This window comes from Drosophila novamexicana, unplaced genomic scaffold (assembly GCF_003285875.2).
Source record: "Drosophila novamexicana strain 15010-1031.04,08,12 unplaced genomic scaffold, DnovRS2.1 tig00000072-arrow-arrow-pilon, whole genome shotgun sequence".
NCBI classification, from domain to species: Eukaryota; Metazoa; Arthropoda; class Insecta; order Diptera; family Drosophilidae; genus Drosophila; species Drosophila novamexicana.
Genome location: NW_020824771.1, coordinates 488,918 through 507,434, shown reverse-complemented (window position 1 = coordinate 507,434; position 18,517 = coordinate 488,918). Strand labels below are relative to the sequence as shown.

Here is an 18,517-nt window from a genome sequence, read left to right as displayed (position 1 = left end):
AAGGATTTGGATATGATCCCACAAATAATATATACATATTATTCTTCAACAGCATCCATTGATCTACACGTCCATATAACCACATAAAAGAATTATACAACCATAGAACTTTTACAGGGCATCTCCTGCGAGCGTACTCGACTTTGTTATTGCCCTCAAACCCAACTTTTAGTTAACTTTTTGGTAGGTTAGTTGGGTTTTATTTTTTTTTTATTTTTATATTTCGGTTCTATGTTATTTTTGTTACCAACATTTAGTGGCTTTTGTGTTCTTTGCGTTTTGAAATTTTGCAACCAACTAATTCAATTGGTTAAATGAAATGCCAAATTCTTGAGCACAGGCCACATATATTGCGGCATTTTTGAATAAGCATTAAAATTGCATAGAAATTAAGAAGCAAGTAGTCAAAAGAGTTAAAGTAGAAGATTATAGAAGCTCAAGCTAAAATTCCTAAGCGTATAAATATACTTATATCTCGCTTCTGCGCGTAGAAAGTTGATCAAATAAAAGCTCAAAACTATTTCACAAAACTTGTAAAACGAATTGTTAAATAAATTCTGTTTAATTTGAAGTAAATTTAGTTATTTAAAAAAAAAAATGGTTATCAAAATCCCAGCTTAAACTTGTTTTTGCATAAATGCACACAAATGTACAAAGCTTGAATCAAATGAATAATAAATAAAAATTATAATAAATAATATAAATATTATAATCATTTACTAAACTTTTGACAGAAGTGTAGCTAAATATAAATGAGCATAAAATGTTTAAAATCGCATCAGAAACTAACGTAAAAACGCCGGAAAACTTTTTGTTGTGCCACCCAGCAAGGATTTGCCAGCACACGGATATTTATATCCTTTTGGGAGCAACAGAAAGGCGAAAGGCAACATTTTGAGCCGGGAATAAAATGAACATCACAATTGCGCGACAACATTTGCAACACATGCAGCTAGAAGCAGCAGGGGGAAAGGGGGAAGAGCAGTGAGAACAGGAATATTTTTGGAGAAAATACAACATGAAATTGGGAAACAAACTTTTGCTCAACGCCTGCAGGATGCGAGTTGCTAGTTAACAATTTGGCCAACTGGCCAACTGGTTGGTTTTTCGCTCCCTCTCTCTCTTTTCTTTTTATGACCAATTAAAAGTGCAAATTATATTTGCAAAAGTGGAAGGCGAAAAAACATAAATTAAATTTTAAAAACTTTTATAGCTGTGTACGTGGATTTAAAGTTACTAATTTTATTTTCATTTTCGAATTTCATAAAGTTAATTTTGATCATTGTGGATGCCTTAAATAAAATAAGGTTCATTTTGATCTTGATGTATGTTTTATAACAGAAAATTTATATATCTTTGAACAAACTTCTTAACATATCACTCTGTTCTTATACATGCCTCACTTGCTTCTACTCTTACGCTTTTCCTCACTCTCTCGCTCTCCACTTCTGTCTCAATTAACTGGTTAATGATTAATCAGTGTGACCAAAGACAATAAAAACACTAAGAAAGATAAAGTCAATACATTTAAAAAATTTCTAGCCTGGCTTTTCATCTGGCTTTTCGCTCCTCAAGCGACATGCCAGGTAACTGGCTTTACGCTCTGCAAAAGGCCGCCCAAACGAATGCCGAAGTCGCGGCGCAATTTCTCAACTTTGTGAAACTTCAACTTATTGCAAGCAGCACAAATGCCGATGGAATGGGAACATTATATCATATACCTGTAATGCGAATTATCAGTCGAGAATTGAACTGACATAGACAGATAAGACTTTATGGATAACTCAGCAGCAAGCTATGCTCTGTACAAAACAAACTCCTCTTAAAATTGGAGCATATCATAAAATGAATATTACTTAATCATCTTACTTTTCTCACAAAGTTTATTATAGAAAATTATAGATAATAATATGCCCATGTCCACGTTATAAATAATTAATAAATACACATTTAAGGGCCAGAACCAAATGCGACTATCATAGCATGGGTGCAGCATATATATAATACCTTTTCAGCCCTTAATTTAATACCTGCTCAAGCTATGCAAAATTATGTTAAATACCGTGAAGAAGAAGCTGTAGAAATGTGTGTATTTGCCTTCATCAACGTGATTCAGTCTTCATTACAGCCAACACGTAGCCGAGCCATGGCCCATAATAATGCACATTATATTATGATTTTATTATAGCGTGTAATGCGCTTAAATGTAGGATATTTGCTCTGCTGGATGGCTCCGTTGACTGTAAGCCCGGTTGATAACATTTTCTTAGCCCTGTTATAAATTCATGTGGCACAAAGCGTTTTCTCCATTTATTTTGCATGTCACAAATCCCAAAAACAAAAGGCCACCGAGGCGACAGGCGACACAGCGGCCGACGCCCACCGACAACGCCTATGCAACGCCACAAAAGCACTTGCCACTGCCACGCCTCCTTGCTGCATGTTATTGCTCTGTGTTTTTGTTTTTTGTGCATTGTGTTTACTAAAATAAACAAACAAAGGGGAAGCACACAGAGAACACAACGTAGAACGGCCAGTTGAGCCACAAATGAAGCCCAGCACGCAGCACGTACCAAGGGGCGTATGCGTGTTGCGGCAGCGACAGCAGCTGCAACGTTCAACGTGCAACGTGTGCCTGCAACGAGGACAACGCTGCCCGAGAATGTAGGTTAGCTTGCAACGGTTCAACCGAGTCTCTCCTTCATAATGAGCCACACTTGATGCGAGCCACATTTGAGTCGGGGCCAGAGCATAAATTAATTGGTTAGTTCACACGCACACAGACACAGAGAAGCACACACACACAAAGAGCTGAATGAGAACAGGGACAAGGTGGCAATAGAGCCTTAAACAAGTGTTCTTAAGGTATCTATTAAGAACTAAATGTAGGTAATATTATCTTAGGAACAAGAAAATGGTCTTTTTCGACAAGCCAACCGTAAATACACTTACGGGCTTGCAGATATGTGAGGAGATTAGTGAAGCACATAATCTCTGAGTTTGGTCAGCATAACATAAAGAACAAAAGTGTTTTCCATATAAAAAACTCATTGTTCCTCCGCTTCTTAATGATATAGTAGATTAACCTTATTAAGATTTTGCTCGTATATAGGAAGCATGTTAAATTGTCATACAAGAACATGGCTATTGACCTTTAGCTGCTATTTCAGCTATAAATTACAATATTGCTATGCCACAATTTAAAATTGAATACTCTCTGTAAAATGCTTAAATAAGCTATCGAAGTTATCGATAGTATTTACACAAAATATCGAACCGTAGTACGATCGATAAGTTAACCTGCAAAGGCATATTTGATTGATTACCTAATTGATTAAATATCAATTACCTATCAAATTCAAGGTTTTTTTGTAATCTATCTAAATAGTTGATACAGCCAATAACTAATAAGATAGGTCAATCATCGCCCCCAAGTGCCCGTTGAACTGCGTTGTTTTTCGCTGAGGCATCAATAAGAAAATTATAAGTCCCATTGACAACAATCTGAAAAATAGAAATACTTCCCGATAACACCTACACATGATTTACATATTTTAATGTGCGCTGATAAGGCACGCTGCATATATGTTAATTTGCAAACACATTTTCCATTCCAGTAAATTCGAAAATCAAGACGAGGGAAAAACCTATTAAGATTATCGGATTATAAAACATAGAACAATCTGTTCTTATATTATCAAAAATAAATTATTTTAAAAGCAAAGACATCAACAAATTTATAGTAAGCTTTATTAACTATGGGCATTATTTTTCATTAAATAAAATACCCAAGGTAGCCAGATAGACTCTTTAGCGATAAGTAACTATACTATAGGACTTTCCCAGAGATTACAATAAATGCGTTGCAAAAAATATGCATATAACGTATGAATTCAAGACCCGAGCATCAGTTGAAATTGAGCTGCCGAAGACCGCAAATCCTAGACACAATGAAGATTAAAGTCGCATTCTTTTTGGCATTCGCAACCATTGCCTTGGCCAGCGGTAAGTTGTGGAGTGTATCTAAGTTTCTTTGGAGAAAACTTATTATATTTATATAAATTTTGTAGGCTTTCGAACGCCGGATTGTCCGCATTGGAGCAAATGCTGGAAGGATTATCAAAGCGGCCGCGTTGTGTACTGATTGCAATTCAAATATTAAATAATGTGTAGTTCTAGAAATGTCAACATCATCATCAAACTGTGTGTACTCAGCAATCATATAGTGCATAAATAGTTATTAATTAAAAATGATATGAAACGATCCCAATGGAATGCAAAAAACGTGTCATTTAAATCGTTTTCCATTAGGCTTATGTGCTTAATTAAGCGTTAAGGCCATTAGAGCGAATGCCATCAGAACTCTGAAGTCCAAACAATTTTCGCAATGAAATGCGAATGAAATAAAGCTTAATGCAAAATAAATATATACTACCACTAATTGCACACAGAGACCCAACACACGCACACACACACCCTATATGTCAGCTTTATAGGTAATCCTCCAACAGAGCTACTCGTATTATCCGAATTGTAGGCCGTACAACTTGGCACGCAATGCGAAATACGAATAATCTGCATTGAGATTGACAGGCTTATCAAATTTGCCCCATTTCGTCAGAGTCGACAGCAGGTATTACAAATAGAAACTCAGAAATCGCAATAGCCCAGAAATAAGAATTGGCAATTTAATAATCTAAAATGTCTGCATTCAAAATATTTCTAATTATTTTCAAAAATCGTTGATAAAGTAGTTGAAATAACACAAAAAAATCGTAAAATATTCAAATTTCCCCTAAAAAAAAAACTCCTACTCTCTATAAATGTCCTGAGAAGTATTTCTATAGCTCGAATAGTTAATATTTTGAGCGCTAGATGGCGCCACACCCACGCGTGCCACAATCATTCAGTGCTTTTTAAAGGGGGGCTGTACTTAATTTTAAAATGCACAGTATTTTCACAACGGCCATGATTGACATGGGCTTGACGCATTATTGATTGAGCTGAGCTGTAGACGGAGGCGGGGTAGAGTGTAAATATGTATGTATATTCATAAAGGTAAATACACATACATATTTAGTTAATGGCCAGGTGTGAACGCCTTGTCATTAAGTACGCACAACTTTATTCCATTAGCTATGTACATACATAGCCTAGACTTGGGTAAATGGAAAATAGATACCTACTACTATTGATTTTTATGCCCCTAAAATGCACTGAGCAAAGTATCTAAATAGAACAAGGCTACAAGCCTTAAATATTTAAACTGTGCGGCGTATTTACTAAACTTTCATTCAAACTAGAAATAAGATTCGACTTCGAGTATTTCTACACGTAAGTTAGTTTTCGATATTTTTAAACTTTTTTTTAGTGTATGCAACGAGCCTGCTTAAGAGATAAGCTGCGTAAAATAGAACTTATATAAGCCGCTGCGAACATGCCACACAAAGGGAAACCCTGGACTTTTCGTATACATTTTAAGTAGATGTCATTAGGCGTCTCCCCGCCGCCAAATGACTTTTACAACAACATAAATCCATTAATATCTGGCGCGTTGAATTTGATTTCCTTGGCCAGAGCTGAACTGTGCAAACTCTGGCAACTAGGCGCTTTTGTTTGCTTAAACATTTAAATAAACAATAGAAATTACTTTTGAACTCTTGGTTCTTTGGTTCGTTCAGGTGAGCTGCTACGAATGCCTGAATATTTCTTTCTTTGTTGTCAAATCGATTTTTATATTTCTTTCTTCGTTGTCAGCGTTGTCGGCGTGGTTTTTTTCTGGTTCTTTGTTTTGCGCTGTTTTTGTAATTTGTGCTAGCAATTTGCTTTTATCTTTCGCTTTGGCTAAATAGGTATTTTTAGGTAGCATTGCAGAGATTATTTTAATGTGAGGTGTGCATTTTTAAAGAGAGCTTATTTATAAGGTTAATTGTGAAATGGGCAAATCATTTAACCCCTTAAGATATTTGCCCCTAAAACTAATTTGATCATTGATCGTATCGATAACAGCACTGGTGTGTCTGTTATCGATTGCAGTTGTTGACTCACCTCGATAACACTATCGCTGCCCAGTCCGCAGATCTTGTTCTTATTGTTGTACAGTTTCTGTTCGAATTGCTGCTTGCGCTGCCTGCGCTGCTTACGTGTGGCTAAACGCAGACCCCCGCCGCCGCCGCCGCTGCCGTCGCTGCCGCCCACAACCTGCGCTGCAATGACAATTTCGTCGTCTTCGTCGTCGTCGTCGTCGCCGGCGTCGACGTCGTCGTCGTCGTCGTCGTTTAGTATTAAACCAGCAGGTGGCGTTCCACTCGCATTGAACTCATCGACATCGATATCAGCTGCTGTGTCCGGCAGCAAGTCTAAATCACTTTGAAAGCTCAGATCCAAATCTTGGGGCAGTTTTGCATACTTTTGATTATTTTTCATTGTTCCTGCTTATTTGTATGGGCAGTCTCGCATGAGTCATGCCATGTGCAGAAATGTCCTAGGAGAATGGATACTGTTATCGGTTTATCGTCTTGATTTGTTATTGTTGCAATTCGCGCGTTGCTTTCTTACTCATTATGCTACACACACACACACACACACGCACACGCACACAAACAATCGCACACAAACAAACATGCAAACGTGAACATGAACCAAAACAAAATGAGCACAATCGATTTTTCCGCCTTGTCGCTGCGTTCTCTTTGTTTTTGCCCCACTACGAGCGATAATCACAACAACAACAACAGGTTCTTGTCTTGGCTGCACTTCAATGCAACAAATTGGGCGCAACTCGTTGACTCCAATTCAATCGTCCTGGTGCTCGTAGGTGCCGTCGCAGCACCCTTTTACCTCTCTGCTACGTAATTAACACAAGCAAACACACACACATCAAATTGCAATTGCACTTTACAATGTCAAACACAAACAAACAAACTCACACACACACGCACACACACACACACACAAACACGCACACACCTACGAACAATGCGTTTGTTGATTATTTTGCATTTACGATTGAAATTCGATTTGATACACTTGTGTTCTCGGTTCTGTTTCCAATTAGATAGATTTATGCGCTTTTTCTCGACTTCTAGTTTTATTTACCATTTACCGTAAAGACGTCTGTACGCCAACAGAATCGCGTCGCGTATAAAACACAGCGCCAATGCCGATGCCGCTTTCCCCCTATGACTGGTACGTTGCGTGTGTTTGTGTGCCCGTGGTGTAGGGGCTGATTGGGGTAAAAAGTTATCGAAATAAATTTTATCACACGAGGAACTATCGATTCTTGTATGTCTGGCAGCACTATTTATCGCAGTGGATATTGGCACAGCAAGCAGCTTTTGTCATGTACCACTCAAGGGATGTTCCATAACGAAATTTTGATTTTAAAAGCACACACGCCGTTAAATTTTACTTTTAAACAATGTTCCACAACTTATATTGAAAGGCACTTTGAAAATTGTATTATGAGAATGGTTTTTGATCATTTGATTTATTCAAAAGCAGTGATTTGTTTTTTTTTTTTTAAATCGATTATGTTGGGCCTCGTTTGTCGATTTAGTCCCTTTATAGTAAATATCGTAGAGATACCGCGCACATACCACTATTTGTTGTATTTTTGTTTTCTTCTGAAATATAAGTATGTATACTTATTATGTATAAGTAGTTTCCTTGATTAAAAATTATATCTTAAAAGGATAAGCATCATTGTAGCTACCACAAGGTGTACTTTTTGTTCTTCTTCATCTTATATATAGAAAACATTTATGTGTTTTTCAAATATGCTGCACTGCTAATAATTGTTAATAAATGTTGAAGCTTCAAGGACAAAAGCGTCGTCGAAACGATCGAATATTAAAAATGATTTAATTTAGCTATAAAATTGTGTAAATATATAAATATAAATACTGTTCGCTTACAAAATAACACGCATACACGCAAGTTTGTCAAATGTTCCAAATAAATTATGACATTATGTATAAATATGATTTCTTTCCGTCGCCGTAATACAGTATTACATACATTTAACCAATTAAATATAAGATAAGTTGCAGCAATAAAATGCCTTAAGTACATACATTCATTCTGTCTCGTTTCTTTCTTCTCATTTTGTTCTTTCTTATCTGCTTAATTCAATTAATTTAATTACTGGCAACATTCTGGAGATGCTTCGCGTTTCGTAGATAATGTTTTGTGTTTTGCGCATGCGCCACTGTCCAGTGTTGGATAATGGAAAATAGTGCAAAATGTGTGTTGTAAATGGGGTTTATAAGAGTTAAATAGCATCAAAGGTGAGTTAAGTGAAACCCAGTTGGTATAGAGACTAACAGAATAGGCTCCATGAAAATGTCGCTTTCAAATGGATGTTTAGAATGGGCTTAATTAAAAAAAAGAAAATATACAGATAAAGGCTTTCAAGGATGCAGTAAATGGCTTTTGAAGTCATTTGCAGCTTAGAAGTTGCAGCGCATGCGTCTTGTCTGAACTAATTGCTGAGCTTAGCCTAAACAATTCTCAACCCGGCTTAAAATGTATAATCGACTTATGTAAAACTTAAGTTTATAAAAAAATAAACATGGCAAGCGCTTAAGCGTAACTTAAATTAGTATGTATACTAAATAGCTTAAGAGTCAACTATTACTGATGTTGTTGTTGTTGTTCTTGCAATTGCTGCATCAATTGTTGCTTCGTTTCGGCTTTCACAGTTTTATAGCGATCCTTCTCCTCGGTATTCTCGGGCGGTTCACACTCAAAGGATGCAATCGAGAGTGTGTTCTCATTGAGCACCGCACTATGCTGCAGGTAGGCAATTACATTCGGCAATTTCTCAAATGGACAAGTGACCTTCTTCCATTCATTGAATTCCATGACTTGTTTGGCGAGTTGTGAGCATTTCTCAAAGTTGATATGATTGTTTGGCAAACTGCAAAAGCGAACGAAAGGGTATTTAGTTATTTTGTAAATTAAATTGTAATCGTGTTGCTTACCGATTCGAGCAGCCTTCGTTCAGAAAATATAAATCCTTAACAAATAAACTAAAAAATGGAATGATTATGCGTTCGCGTTCCTCTGTAGCGCCCTCGGAGCGCCACATGGCAGCTTTAAGCGTCGAGCGATAACTATTAAAATTCGATGTTGGATCCATTTGATGTTCCAGCACAGAGAATTTAGCCGATTGCACTTTAGACCACTGCAAATTGCAAACAAATTTTTAATTAAAACTACTATTCAGCTTAAATATTTGAAACTTACCGTCTTTTTAAGTCTGCCAATGGGAGCTAGATTCAGACCAGCTATTATGGCCATCAGACTGTTGAAATTGCCAATGTTGAAGCATTCCCGTGCCGTCTCGATCCAATATTCGATAATGCGTACACGCTGCTTCTTCTTCGGATACTGTTGCAGACAAAGGAAATGGATAAATGGCATGTTCGACTGATACCCTAACACACATGCGCTGGAAGCAGGGATGCAGTGCAGCAAGCTAACACCTAACACTTATCCTGAACATTCCTTTATTCTTTCTCACTGCAGAGCATAAAAATCGAATAGAAAGGGGATCCAAATTAAAGATAGAAAGAGACCGGAAAACACTCATATATGTATACGTGAGAAGCGCGTAGAAAGGCGAATTAACAAAGGGTAATTTAATTTGTGGAAATATTGAAGAAGTTGGAATTGAAAAACTTCATCCATGATAGAAGAACTTGCTGAGCTCCTGATAATATTTAAAAAAAGATTCCTGGATCTGCATGTTAAGAAATATTTCGAATTTCTCTAAAACAGCTAAAACTAACTGATAAGAATTCTTCTCAGCTGTTCAAAAACTTGATTTAAATGTTCTCTGTCCGTATTTCAAATTACTTCCTGTGTATCAATTGAGATGGATTTCTAAGCAACCCAAGAAGAAACTTATTGATTTGCACATTTCTTTTTTTTAGCTCTTTTTGAAATTGAATTTGGTTTTTATCGTTTTGCCCTGTGCAAACATATTTCCATACGTTTATCACTCGCATCATTTTCATCCCTGCAGCCATGCAATCAATTTAAGCACTCGCTAATCCCTCCAACTCCCCGCTCCGACTCCACCCACCTTAACAATTTCGCTGGCCGTCAAGTAGCTGAGGCGATTGAACCACTGCACATACGATTCCAAATTGCGTGTCTTCTTCATATCGTTCAAGGAGCCGCTTACCGCACCCGCGGCCGCAGTCGCATCGACGGGCGCGTTGCCTGTGGCTGATGCGCATTTGGCCTGCTGATAATCCTTGGCAAAGGCCTGCACAAACTCCTCGGGTCCAATATGCGACAGACGCTCCAGTTCGATGGCCGTTAGCTGATGGGCCAAATGCTCGCAGCTGGGACAAAGGTCCATAATGCCAAATACCTCATCTGGCTGTGGTGTGCTCGAGGCGGAGTTGCTGCCACTATTTGTGGAATTGCCGCTGCTCGCGGAGCCGCCGCTCGTCGCAGTTCCATTCGTTGTTGTGTGGCCACTCGCCGAAACATGGGAGCTGCCCAGAAACGTTTGAAACGGATTATGCAAATGCAGATGATGCTGATGATGATGATGATGTAGTTGTTGCTGCTGCTGCTGCTGCTGGCATTGGGTCTGTTGCTCGATGGCCTCATTGCTGAGTGTCTGCAGAAACTCCTCGTACTGCTCCAGAGCCTTCAGGCGTGCGACGAGCAGCTGCAATATGCGCGACACCTGCTTGCCCAGCGAGTTGTCGATGTAGACACACTTTCTGGCCAGTATGCGAACCTGCTGCATAAGGCGCTCATCCCGAAAGTCATATGGAAAGATCTCAATCCACTCGGACAGCAAACGTATGCAATGCTGCGCCGAACGTTGCGTCAATGTGCGCTGCTGCGGCTTCGGCTCCAGTTCCAGTTCCTGGCCGCCAGCCGCTGTGCCCTTGCGCTGTGTCAGCGGCGAGGCGGAGTTCAAGTGCAGAGATAGCGCCGGCGGCTGAGCCACTGCATCATCGACCACATCGCAGCCGCCGCCAGCTGCCTGCTGTTGCTGCTGCTGCTGCTGCTGCTCCCAGTTGCTAGAGATCTGCGCGAGCAGCTCGTATGGCCGTATGAACAAGCGTCCGCTTAGCAGAAACGCAAATAGATAACCGTGCTCCGGATAGTAGTCATGCGTGGGCACCATGTGCATGATGAGGGACTGCAGCGTGCCCGAATGCAGCTTACCCTCACAGTAGACCAGATGCCCCTCCCTGGGCTCCCTGCTCAGCCCGACAGCCTTGCTCTGCTGCGGCGGCCCATAGCTGAGCGGCCGCTCCGGCAGCAGGGACTTCTCCACATGCGAGCTGTCGCGTCGATGTGTGGCCAAGGTCTTGGCCACGACTCCGATGCCGATGCCGCTGCCGACGCTGCTGTTGCTCCGTTGCGTCTTCAGATCCGGCAAAGTCTTGTGTGTCGTTGTCGTGTTTGTTGTTGTTGTTGTTCCCGATTTGGCCTTCAGATTGAGGCTTATATTGGCGCTGCCAGTGCTGCCACTGCGGCCATTTGTGGCACTATTGATGCCGCCGTTGCTCGACGACGACATTTGAATCCCGACCGTCCTCTGCTCCAGCTCCTGCTCCTGCTTCTACTGCTCTCGCTGCCAGGCGACTCTTCTATGCTTGCACCGCACTCGCGGGCAGCGTCAAGAGCTACAAAAATGGAAGAGAATAAATTGAATTGCAATAAAAAAAAAGGAATCCATAGAAATAAAACATGTCGCAAATTGGACATGGCAATTGGCGGAGGACAAACGGATACCTGAACATTTTATCGTCCCAAGCAATTAGCCGACTGTCAATAATGGAGGAAGGCAAAGAGCGAAATGCGAGGAATGTAATTTAATTCAACACTTTACTTTAATCCTTTATTCCACACCATTTTGTTTTTGCAGCGAACATTATATTCAAACGAAGGTAAAACTATATCCCATGAAAGCTTTCAATGTAGTTTAATACTCCGATCAGGACAATTGAGACTTCAACAAAATTCATCCGACTGATTATTCCTTTTGAAAGCTTTATTATTTAGAAGAAGGAGCAAAGTAAAGCTCGAAACTATCAAAATGGCTTCAAGTATATTGAAAAACAAATGAAAATTAAGTGGCTTTAAGTGCCACAGTTATATAAATTAATTCCCGAAGAAGCATGTAAGCCCTAGCTGAGCTCATGAAAATCGCATAGAAAGGCCATATTCACCAGAGAGAAAGTGAGAGAGCGAGAGAGGGATAGAGCGTGTTATTGAAACCGAAACACAATTTGCAAATAGACATTGCAAAGCTTAGAAAACCTCGTAACACGTTGGTGAAAACTGGAAAAGTGTCATTCAAGAGCAAACTCACAGAAAATAGAAAATGAATAAACCGTGAGTGCTGCTATTGATTGTCGAATGCGACACTTAATCACGTAAGCACAACCCACACAAATACAACAGCAACAATAAAACGTGCTACTTGTGGCATGAGCCCGACTAGCAAATACCCTGTAGCCACATAGAAACCATTTTGATACTTTTTAAAATAAGATTTCTTTCTTCTTTTTTAATCGGAAAAGAAGTAAAAAAAACCCTTATACCAAATTTTATCTCTCCCACTTTCATAATCTTTAAAAAGGTATCCTAAACGAAGGGGTATTAAAGAGGACGCAAAATAAATATCATCTCCATATAATATACACTTGATCGCCTCAGCTTGTTACTCTGTTCGAGATTATGTGTATCCTATGAGGTCGACGATGCCGCCTTCTGCCAGTTGCATTCGCTTGAACATAATCAATAAACCCCGTTAACCGATTTACAGGGTATACAAATAAACCTCCACCTCCAAGCGCACCCACTCCCTCGCACTGCGAGCCATAAGTGTAGCGGCCAATCCAAAGAAGAGATAATGAAACCATAAAGCTTCACGTCGTATAAACTGTTAATTTCCAGCTGCTTATCGCGGCCAACGAACGAGCTGAGGGAAACACGAAAATTACAAATATTAATTAACAGCAGAACAAAACCAAGAAATACCCGAAAATGGGTCAACAAATTGTTGCGGGGGGTGGAGGCAGGCGGGAGGTCGAAGATGGCCAGTCGAGTACTGAAGCTAAATGTTAATTGAATTACCAGCAGCAGAAGACGCCTTTAGGTTAGGGCAGAGGTGCAAACGATATATGTATATTAAACCCCACTAGCCCGCTTCCAAGCTAACCGCCCGACCCAGTTCAATTTTCACTTTTCTTGGCTCATTGACCGGTGAGGTGGGGGGGGGGCAGGGCAATTATTAACTGTGGGCCAAAACCAAAATCAATTTCGAATGCGGTAAAGGCAAATTGAAATCTATATTTATAACGTTTACACTATATATGTATGTACCGACAACAACAACAACAACAACAGCAGCAATAAAAACAACAAATGAGTGGAATGCACGACGCAGCAGCGAATGCCATAAAAGCTTAAAACAACAACAACTGTAAAAACAAGAACAACAAGCTGCAAAGCGCGCACCATAATTTGTATACAAAAGCGGAACAGTGGAAAGGGACGGCTGCGGCAATGACAGACACAGCAGCAAAAGGCGAAGAAGAAATGTAGACAAGTCAATAAATGGGGCCGTGGCCAGGCGGCTGCTGCCAAGTTGAATAGAAGAGAATGAAACAACCCCACAGAAAAAAAAAGAAGAAAAAAGAAAAACAGAAGCATGACTGGATGCATGGATGCATGGATGGAAGGATGAATGGATAGGCACTTGTGTTTAGCCAAGTCCTAATTGGAACTTACCTGCCTGCTGGATTCGCTCTTGCTCCGTTGCATTTTATAAAAATGTAAATTGGCACACACAAACACACACACACATACACAAACACAGAGGAGAGTACAAGAGCGTGAATTTAGCTGGGAAAGCTGCTCCTGATCACTAATACATGGCCACCAAGTGATGCTCTCTTTATTGCAAGAGAGTGAGCCTAGCTTGAAAAGCTGTTGCTGCTGCTGCTGATCACTAATACTAATACATTTTCACTATTTAGTCCTCTCTCTCTCTCTCTCTCTCTGCCTCTCTGTTTATTGCATCAAATTCAGGACAGCGTGCATATTAGCAAAAGGGGCGCTGCCTAACAAATGTGGAACACACGAAGCTGTTGCAGCGCGGCCGGGCGGGCGGGCGGGCGGGCGGTCGGTCGGTCGGTCGCTCGTTTGGAGGGGTTACTTTGCGTGTATTTGTAAAAACAATTTACAATACGCGAAAGGTGAGCGTCGTTTCAGCTCTGGCTCCGGCTCTGGCTCTCACCACCTTTGGTACGCCGCTGGCGCTGTCACCCCCGCAGCAGCAACAGCAATCCAAGTCGCAGTCGCATATGGCGGCCGCCTTTTGCGTTTTCGTTTGGTCAGCGCAAATATAAAACTGTGGAAAACACTGTGTGATATTTGTCTGTGTATACAATACAATACAATACAATATATTATTTGCGTACGTTTTTACTTTTTGAGCATACGAGTTTTATTTTATTTTCTTGTTCAAAATGCGTCTTTTGCATACGATATATTGACGATGTTTTCGTATGTATTTGTATGTATGTATGTATGTTGCCCGCCGACCGGTTTGTTTGCTACGCAGAATTTTCTTTTCCACTTTCTTTACGCCGCCCTTGCACTGTTTTTGTTATTGGATGTTTTGTATTTGGTTTCGTATTTAATTATTTTCCGTTGCAACATTCACTTTTTTTTTCATTATTTACACAAAACGTACACGTTCGCCTTTCGCTTTTTATTGCATTAATTATGCATTTATTGCGCCAATTAGCAACGTTTATGCCCGAAATCGCCGTTCTCCTCGGAAGCAATAGGCAAGCAGTACGAAGACAAAACAAAAACCACGAGAGCAATGTGAACGTATGCGGGTAAACATGAAATGTCAAAACTTCAAGAGCTGAAAAGCAACTATTCAATCCAACTGCTAGTATTTAAATACACACTAGTCATTTAAAAATACCAACAATAAATCATATGTTTCTAAATAAAATATGCAGTATTGGGGCACAATTTACTTTTCAATTCAAAATTTTAGAAATGTAGTAGTTATTGCTGTCATTTTGTAACAAATATCTTGGCTTTAATTTTGCGCTCATTCAAAATAACTATCGATAGGCCACCCTCGAATATCGATAACAGCAGAGAATGCAGGGAATCGTTAATGTCCAGCTCTAAGCAACAACAACTCTAGTGAAAAGTCGGCAGAGAAATGCAACGCCAAATTAACTAAATTTGTAGCGAAAAACAACACAAAAGCCACAAAAGGCACACACAACAAAGCCACAGAATATCGGCCGAGAACATCAGGAAACGAGCTGACAAAACTATTTAGCGACTATCGGCGGCTGGCGAACTTTAAATGGCCAATGGCAATGGGAACAATATCAATACGGACGATGCTGCTGCTGCTGCGGCGGCGGCTGCAACAACAACAGCACAAGAGCAACAGCACCTGACAGGCGACGGCAGCGGAGCCTGCGGCGATGTAAAGCTGCCGGCTAGCGCTCGCGGAAGCAACGTCAATGATTTGGTCGCAGACTTGTGGCTCAATGGCAGCGGGAGCAGCAGCAATCGCGGCGACTACACAAATATCCGGGCCACAACTGGCGCAGCAGCAACAGCGAGCGCAGCGACCGTAACGGCAACGGCAACAACCAGTGCGACGCTCAGCTCGAATGTTGGCTCTTCCACCTCCACATCTACGTTTTCCTTTAAGCACTTTCTCAACAGCAGCGGCACAATAATTGCGCCAAGCAGCACAGTGACATCCCTGGATCCAGCGGTCGGCCCGAGCAGCAACAGCGCCGGCGGCTGCAGCAGCAGCAACACAAGTGTTACTGCGCCGGCAACGTCAACGTCGCTGCAAACGTCGACGGGCGCACGGCCGAAAGTGCCGCAATCGGCATCCGTTAGCCACATGCAGCCGGATTTAAATGGCAGCGCCGCCTCCAAAATGAAACGTTCGCCGCGTTTCAGCTCCTTTGACTCGCAGGCGAGTCTGGCCGAGTATGCGGCATGTGGCGGCGGCACCGGCGGCAGCTCTGGCTCCGGCACTCGACTACGTCCGGACCTGCGTCTCGAGGTGGAACGCAGTGGTGTTATGTTGGATTGCGACGACGACTATGATCATGTGGGCCTGGCCCAAGTCCGAAACAGTCGCCTCTACGATGAGCGCGCCGACGATGGTGAGTAGCTGCCATCAGCCAAAAGTTGCTTCTAATATAGATGAGGATGATTTCTGATTTCTTCTCCTTAGACATATTTCCGTCGGCAGCCTCGAATTTGCACGCGTCGGCAAGCAGCTCGCGTTACGTGCCGCGCTCCTATTCCAGCTATGATATGCCGCCGCAAGCTGCTTGCGCCGCAGCATCGCCCCGTCGTCGCGCTGCGCTGCGTCCGAATCGATTGGTTCTGTCCTCGGCGGCCAAAATGAAGCTCGATCTGCCGCTGGACGCGTCAAACGTGGCTGGCGCCGCATCGGCTCTGCCAGACTTTGTGCAGGATCATTTGCCAGACGCCTGGTGCCAGGAGGCGCATCTCAGCTCGCCGCCCAATTCGCCACTGGGCGCTGCGGAGGCGCCCAGTTGCAGCGGTGCTATGGGCGGCGGATCCCTGCTATTGCCCGCCGCCGTGGCCGCTGGCCTGCCCAGCGTCTCGACGCTGGCAGCGACTGTCGGCGAGGCTGCTGGCTCGACGGGTAAAATGCTGCCCGATTTTCTGTCTGACGGCCCTATCCTGCACTCGTCCCAGCGTTTGGCAGACGTGGCTATTGGGCTGCCCTCGAATTCCATAGATTCGCCGCCGCAGGAGGCCGATGCAGGCACGTCCACGCTGCGCCAGGAGAACGAGCGACTGCAACGCGAGCTGCAGGAGATCCGAGTCGAGCTGAATGTTCAAACGCGTCGCGCCCAGGAGTTCGAGCAGCAGCTGCTGGCACTGGCCGATGCGCGACGGCGCGAAACACTGGCAGCCACGGCCCAAACACAAACTACGCAACGTCTGCGGCGTCAGGTGGCACAGCTGGAGGTGAATTTCTCTAAAATTTTCCATTATAGATACAAATTTGTATACAATTGAAAATCCTTTTAAGGCGGACCTTTTTGAGCTGCGCGGCAGCAGCGATCAGGTGTCGGGTGGTGCAGCAGCCGCAGCCGCAGCCGGTGGGGCCTCGGTGATGACGCCGGGCAGCAGCCACAGCAGCAGCAGCAACACATCGCGTCCGTCCAGAACACATCAATTGTCGCGCGATTTGCTGCGCGCCGCCGACAATGCAGAGCAGAATTTAAGGTGAGTTCTCGAATCACACTTGGACCACTTGCAGAGCTATAATCTTCCCTTCTCTCACTCTTTCTGTGCCACAGGCAATTGCTGGCAGGCGTGGATAATCTACGCCAAATGGCTGCCAGCCTGGAGCAGCCAACGGCGCCAGCGGCCACGCCCCGTAGCCCCAACTCGGACTCGTACACCGACTTTAATTAGGCGCGGAAACTTGTTTTGGGTGCAGTTGTTGTTGATGCTGTGTGTGCTTTTTACTCAAATTGATTCAGTTTTGTTATTTGTAAGCCGCCCAACCTACGCCACCTAGCGCTTGTTTTTAGCAACCGAAAACCTTTTTATATCGAGCTATATATATTCATATATATATATATCTATATACAAATAAGTGTATTGCGAAGGATACGAACTGGAGGCAATGGAGGCAACGGAAACGGAGCATCAAAGCGCAGACTCGTGATGTTGATTGAATTACCGGATATATATATAAATTATACTATAACAAAGTGTAGAATATATTTTAATTTTGTTGTATAAAAAAGCAAATGTTTATAAAAAAAAAAAATTATCGAAAATAATAATTGTAAATTAGTGCAAAATGCAAGATCAACAAAAATAAACTAAACACACGGCACAGTTGCATTTCGAAATGCAAAATTTAATAATATCGAAATATTAAATCTGCTAACAAGGGAATTAATTAACAATTAAACGATAAACTGCAGCAAACACTTTGGATCACAGAGTCCATATATTTATATATTTTGTTAAAAACAAAATTATATTTAAATAAATAATGGAAAACAAGAATCTGTGCACTTGTGTTCGTAGTTTGTGCTTCAATCAACAAATGAAATAAATTTCTGAGCAAACAAAAAATAAACTTTTCTTTTAAATTTAATTGGGATTAGATCAAGATATTCTGTTAAATCGAAACAGATCTTTAACATGCCTTGTAAAACTCTGTGTGAGTAGAAATAATTCTCACAACTGTCAAGAAAATGTTAGCCAAAAGTGAGAGTACATCATGCATCACATATGTCATATTTTCCTCAATTACCTGTAAAGGGCATTGATAACCCGCAGAGATCCCAGCCTTGACATTGTAGCGCGTCCAATAGATAAAGACATCTCTGTATAACACACACACACACGTACACGCATACTCTCTCACAGTCTCTCTCGCTCTCTTCCATTTTCCAGCCGATTGGGGATT

General features: G+C 41.8%; 3 protein-coding genes and 1 long non-coding RNA gene across 8 annotated transcripts in view; 2 read left to right on the top strand and 2 right to left on the bottom strand.

The window, feature by feature from the left end:
* LOC115771400 (calcium-transporting ATPase type 2C member 1) overlaps positions 1-7,228 on the bottom strand; it is a 55,401-nt gene extending 48,173 nt beyond the window's left edge. For 2 of the 4 annotated variants that reach the window (XR_004018937.1, XM_030717092.1), the window contains exons 1-2: positions 7,099-7,228; positions 6,049-6,484 (exon numbers count right to left, since the gene is read on the bottom strand). Coding sequence is in view for 3 of the 4 variants with exons in the window: in XM_030717092.1 (XP_030572952.1) it covers positions 6,049-6,426 (378 nt within the window). In the remaining variant the exon portion in view is untranslated. Of the gene's footprint in view, positions 1-6,048; positions 6,500-7,098 lie in introns of those variants that run through there. The other 2 variants (XM_030717091.1, XM_030717090.1) reach the window with 2 other exon arrangements.
* LOC115771411 lies at positions 3,906-4,284 on the top strand. Its single transcript, XR_004018938.1, has 2 exons — positions 3,906-4,005; positions 4,071-4,284. It is a non-coding gene; the product is annotated as an uncharacterized LOC115771411 (long non-coding RNA).
* Positions 7,229-7,459: 231 nt separating the features above from the next.
* LOC115771401 (ras-GEF domain-containing family member 1B) lies at positions 7,460-18,409 on the bottom strand. Of its 2 annotated transcripts, none has more exons than XM_030717097.1 (5): positions 18,362-18,409; positions 10,091-11,663; positions 9,250-9,393; positions 8,985-9,187; positions 7,460-8,920 (listed from the first exon to the last, which is right to left on the bottom strand). In XM_030717097.1, the coding sequence occupies exons 2-5, from the start codon at positions 11,555-11,557 to the stop codon at positions 8,635-8,637; spliced, it is 2,100 nt and encodes a 699-aa protein (XP_030572957.1). In that variant the 5' UTR covers positions 11,558-11,663; positions 18,362-18,409; the 3' UTR covers positions 7,460-8,634. The 2 variants fall into 2 exon arrangements, with proteins under 2 accessions (XP_030572957.1, XP_030572956.1); XM_030717096.1 differs by lacking the exon at positions 18,362-18,409 and adding an exon at positions 13,777-14,146.
* Positions 15,063-17,836, top strand: LOC115771402 (putative GPI-anchored protein pfl2). Its single transcript, XM_030717098.1, has 4 exons — positions 15,063-16,211; positions 16,283-17,052; positions 17,117-17,313; positions 17,388-17,836. Exons 1-4 carry the CDS (start codon positions 15,386-15,388, stop codon positions 17,503-17,505), a joined length of 1,911 nt encoding a protein of 636 aa, XP_030572958.1. The 5' UTR covers positions 15,063-15,385; the 3' UTR covers positions 17,506-17,836.
* Positions 18,410-18,517: the final 108 nt, after the last annotated feature.

Bases quoted from the DNA above. Each gene is read 5' to 3' on its own strand.
- LOC115771401 (XM_030717097.1), bottom strand. From the start codon at position 11,557: ATGTCGTCGTCGAGCAACGGCGGCATCAATAGTGCCACAAATGGCCGC. The intron at 9,394-10,090 runs GTGGGTGGAGTC...TGTCTGCAACAG, and splicing joins CGGCCAGCGAAATTGTTAAG to TATCCGAAGAAGAAGCAGCG. The intron at 8,921-8,984 runs GTAAGCAACACG...TCGCTTTTGCAG, and splicing joins AACGAAGGCTGCTCGAATCG to TTTGCCAAACAATCATATCA.
- LOC115771402 (XM_030717098.1), top strand. From the start codon at position 15,386: ATGGCCAATGGCAATGGGAACAATATCAATACGGACGATGCTGCTGCT. The intron at 16,212-16,282 runs GTGAGTAGCTGC...TCTTCTCCTTAG, and splicing joins CGATGAGCGCGCCGACGATG to ACATATTTCCGTCGGCAGCC. The intron at 17,053-17,116 runs GTGAATTTCTCT...AATCCTTTTAAG, and splicing joins GTCAGGTGGCACAGCTGGAG to GCGGACCTTTTTGAGCTGCG.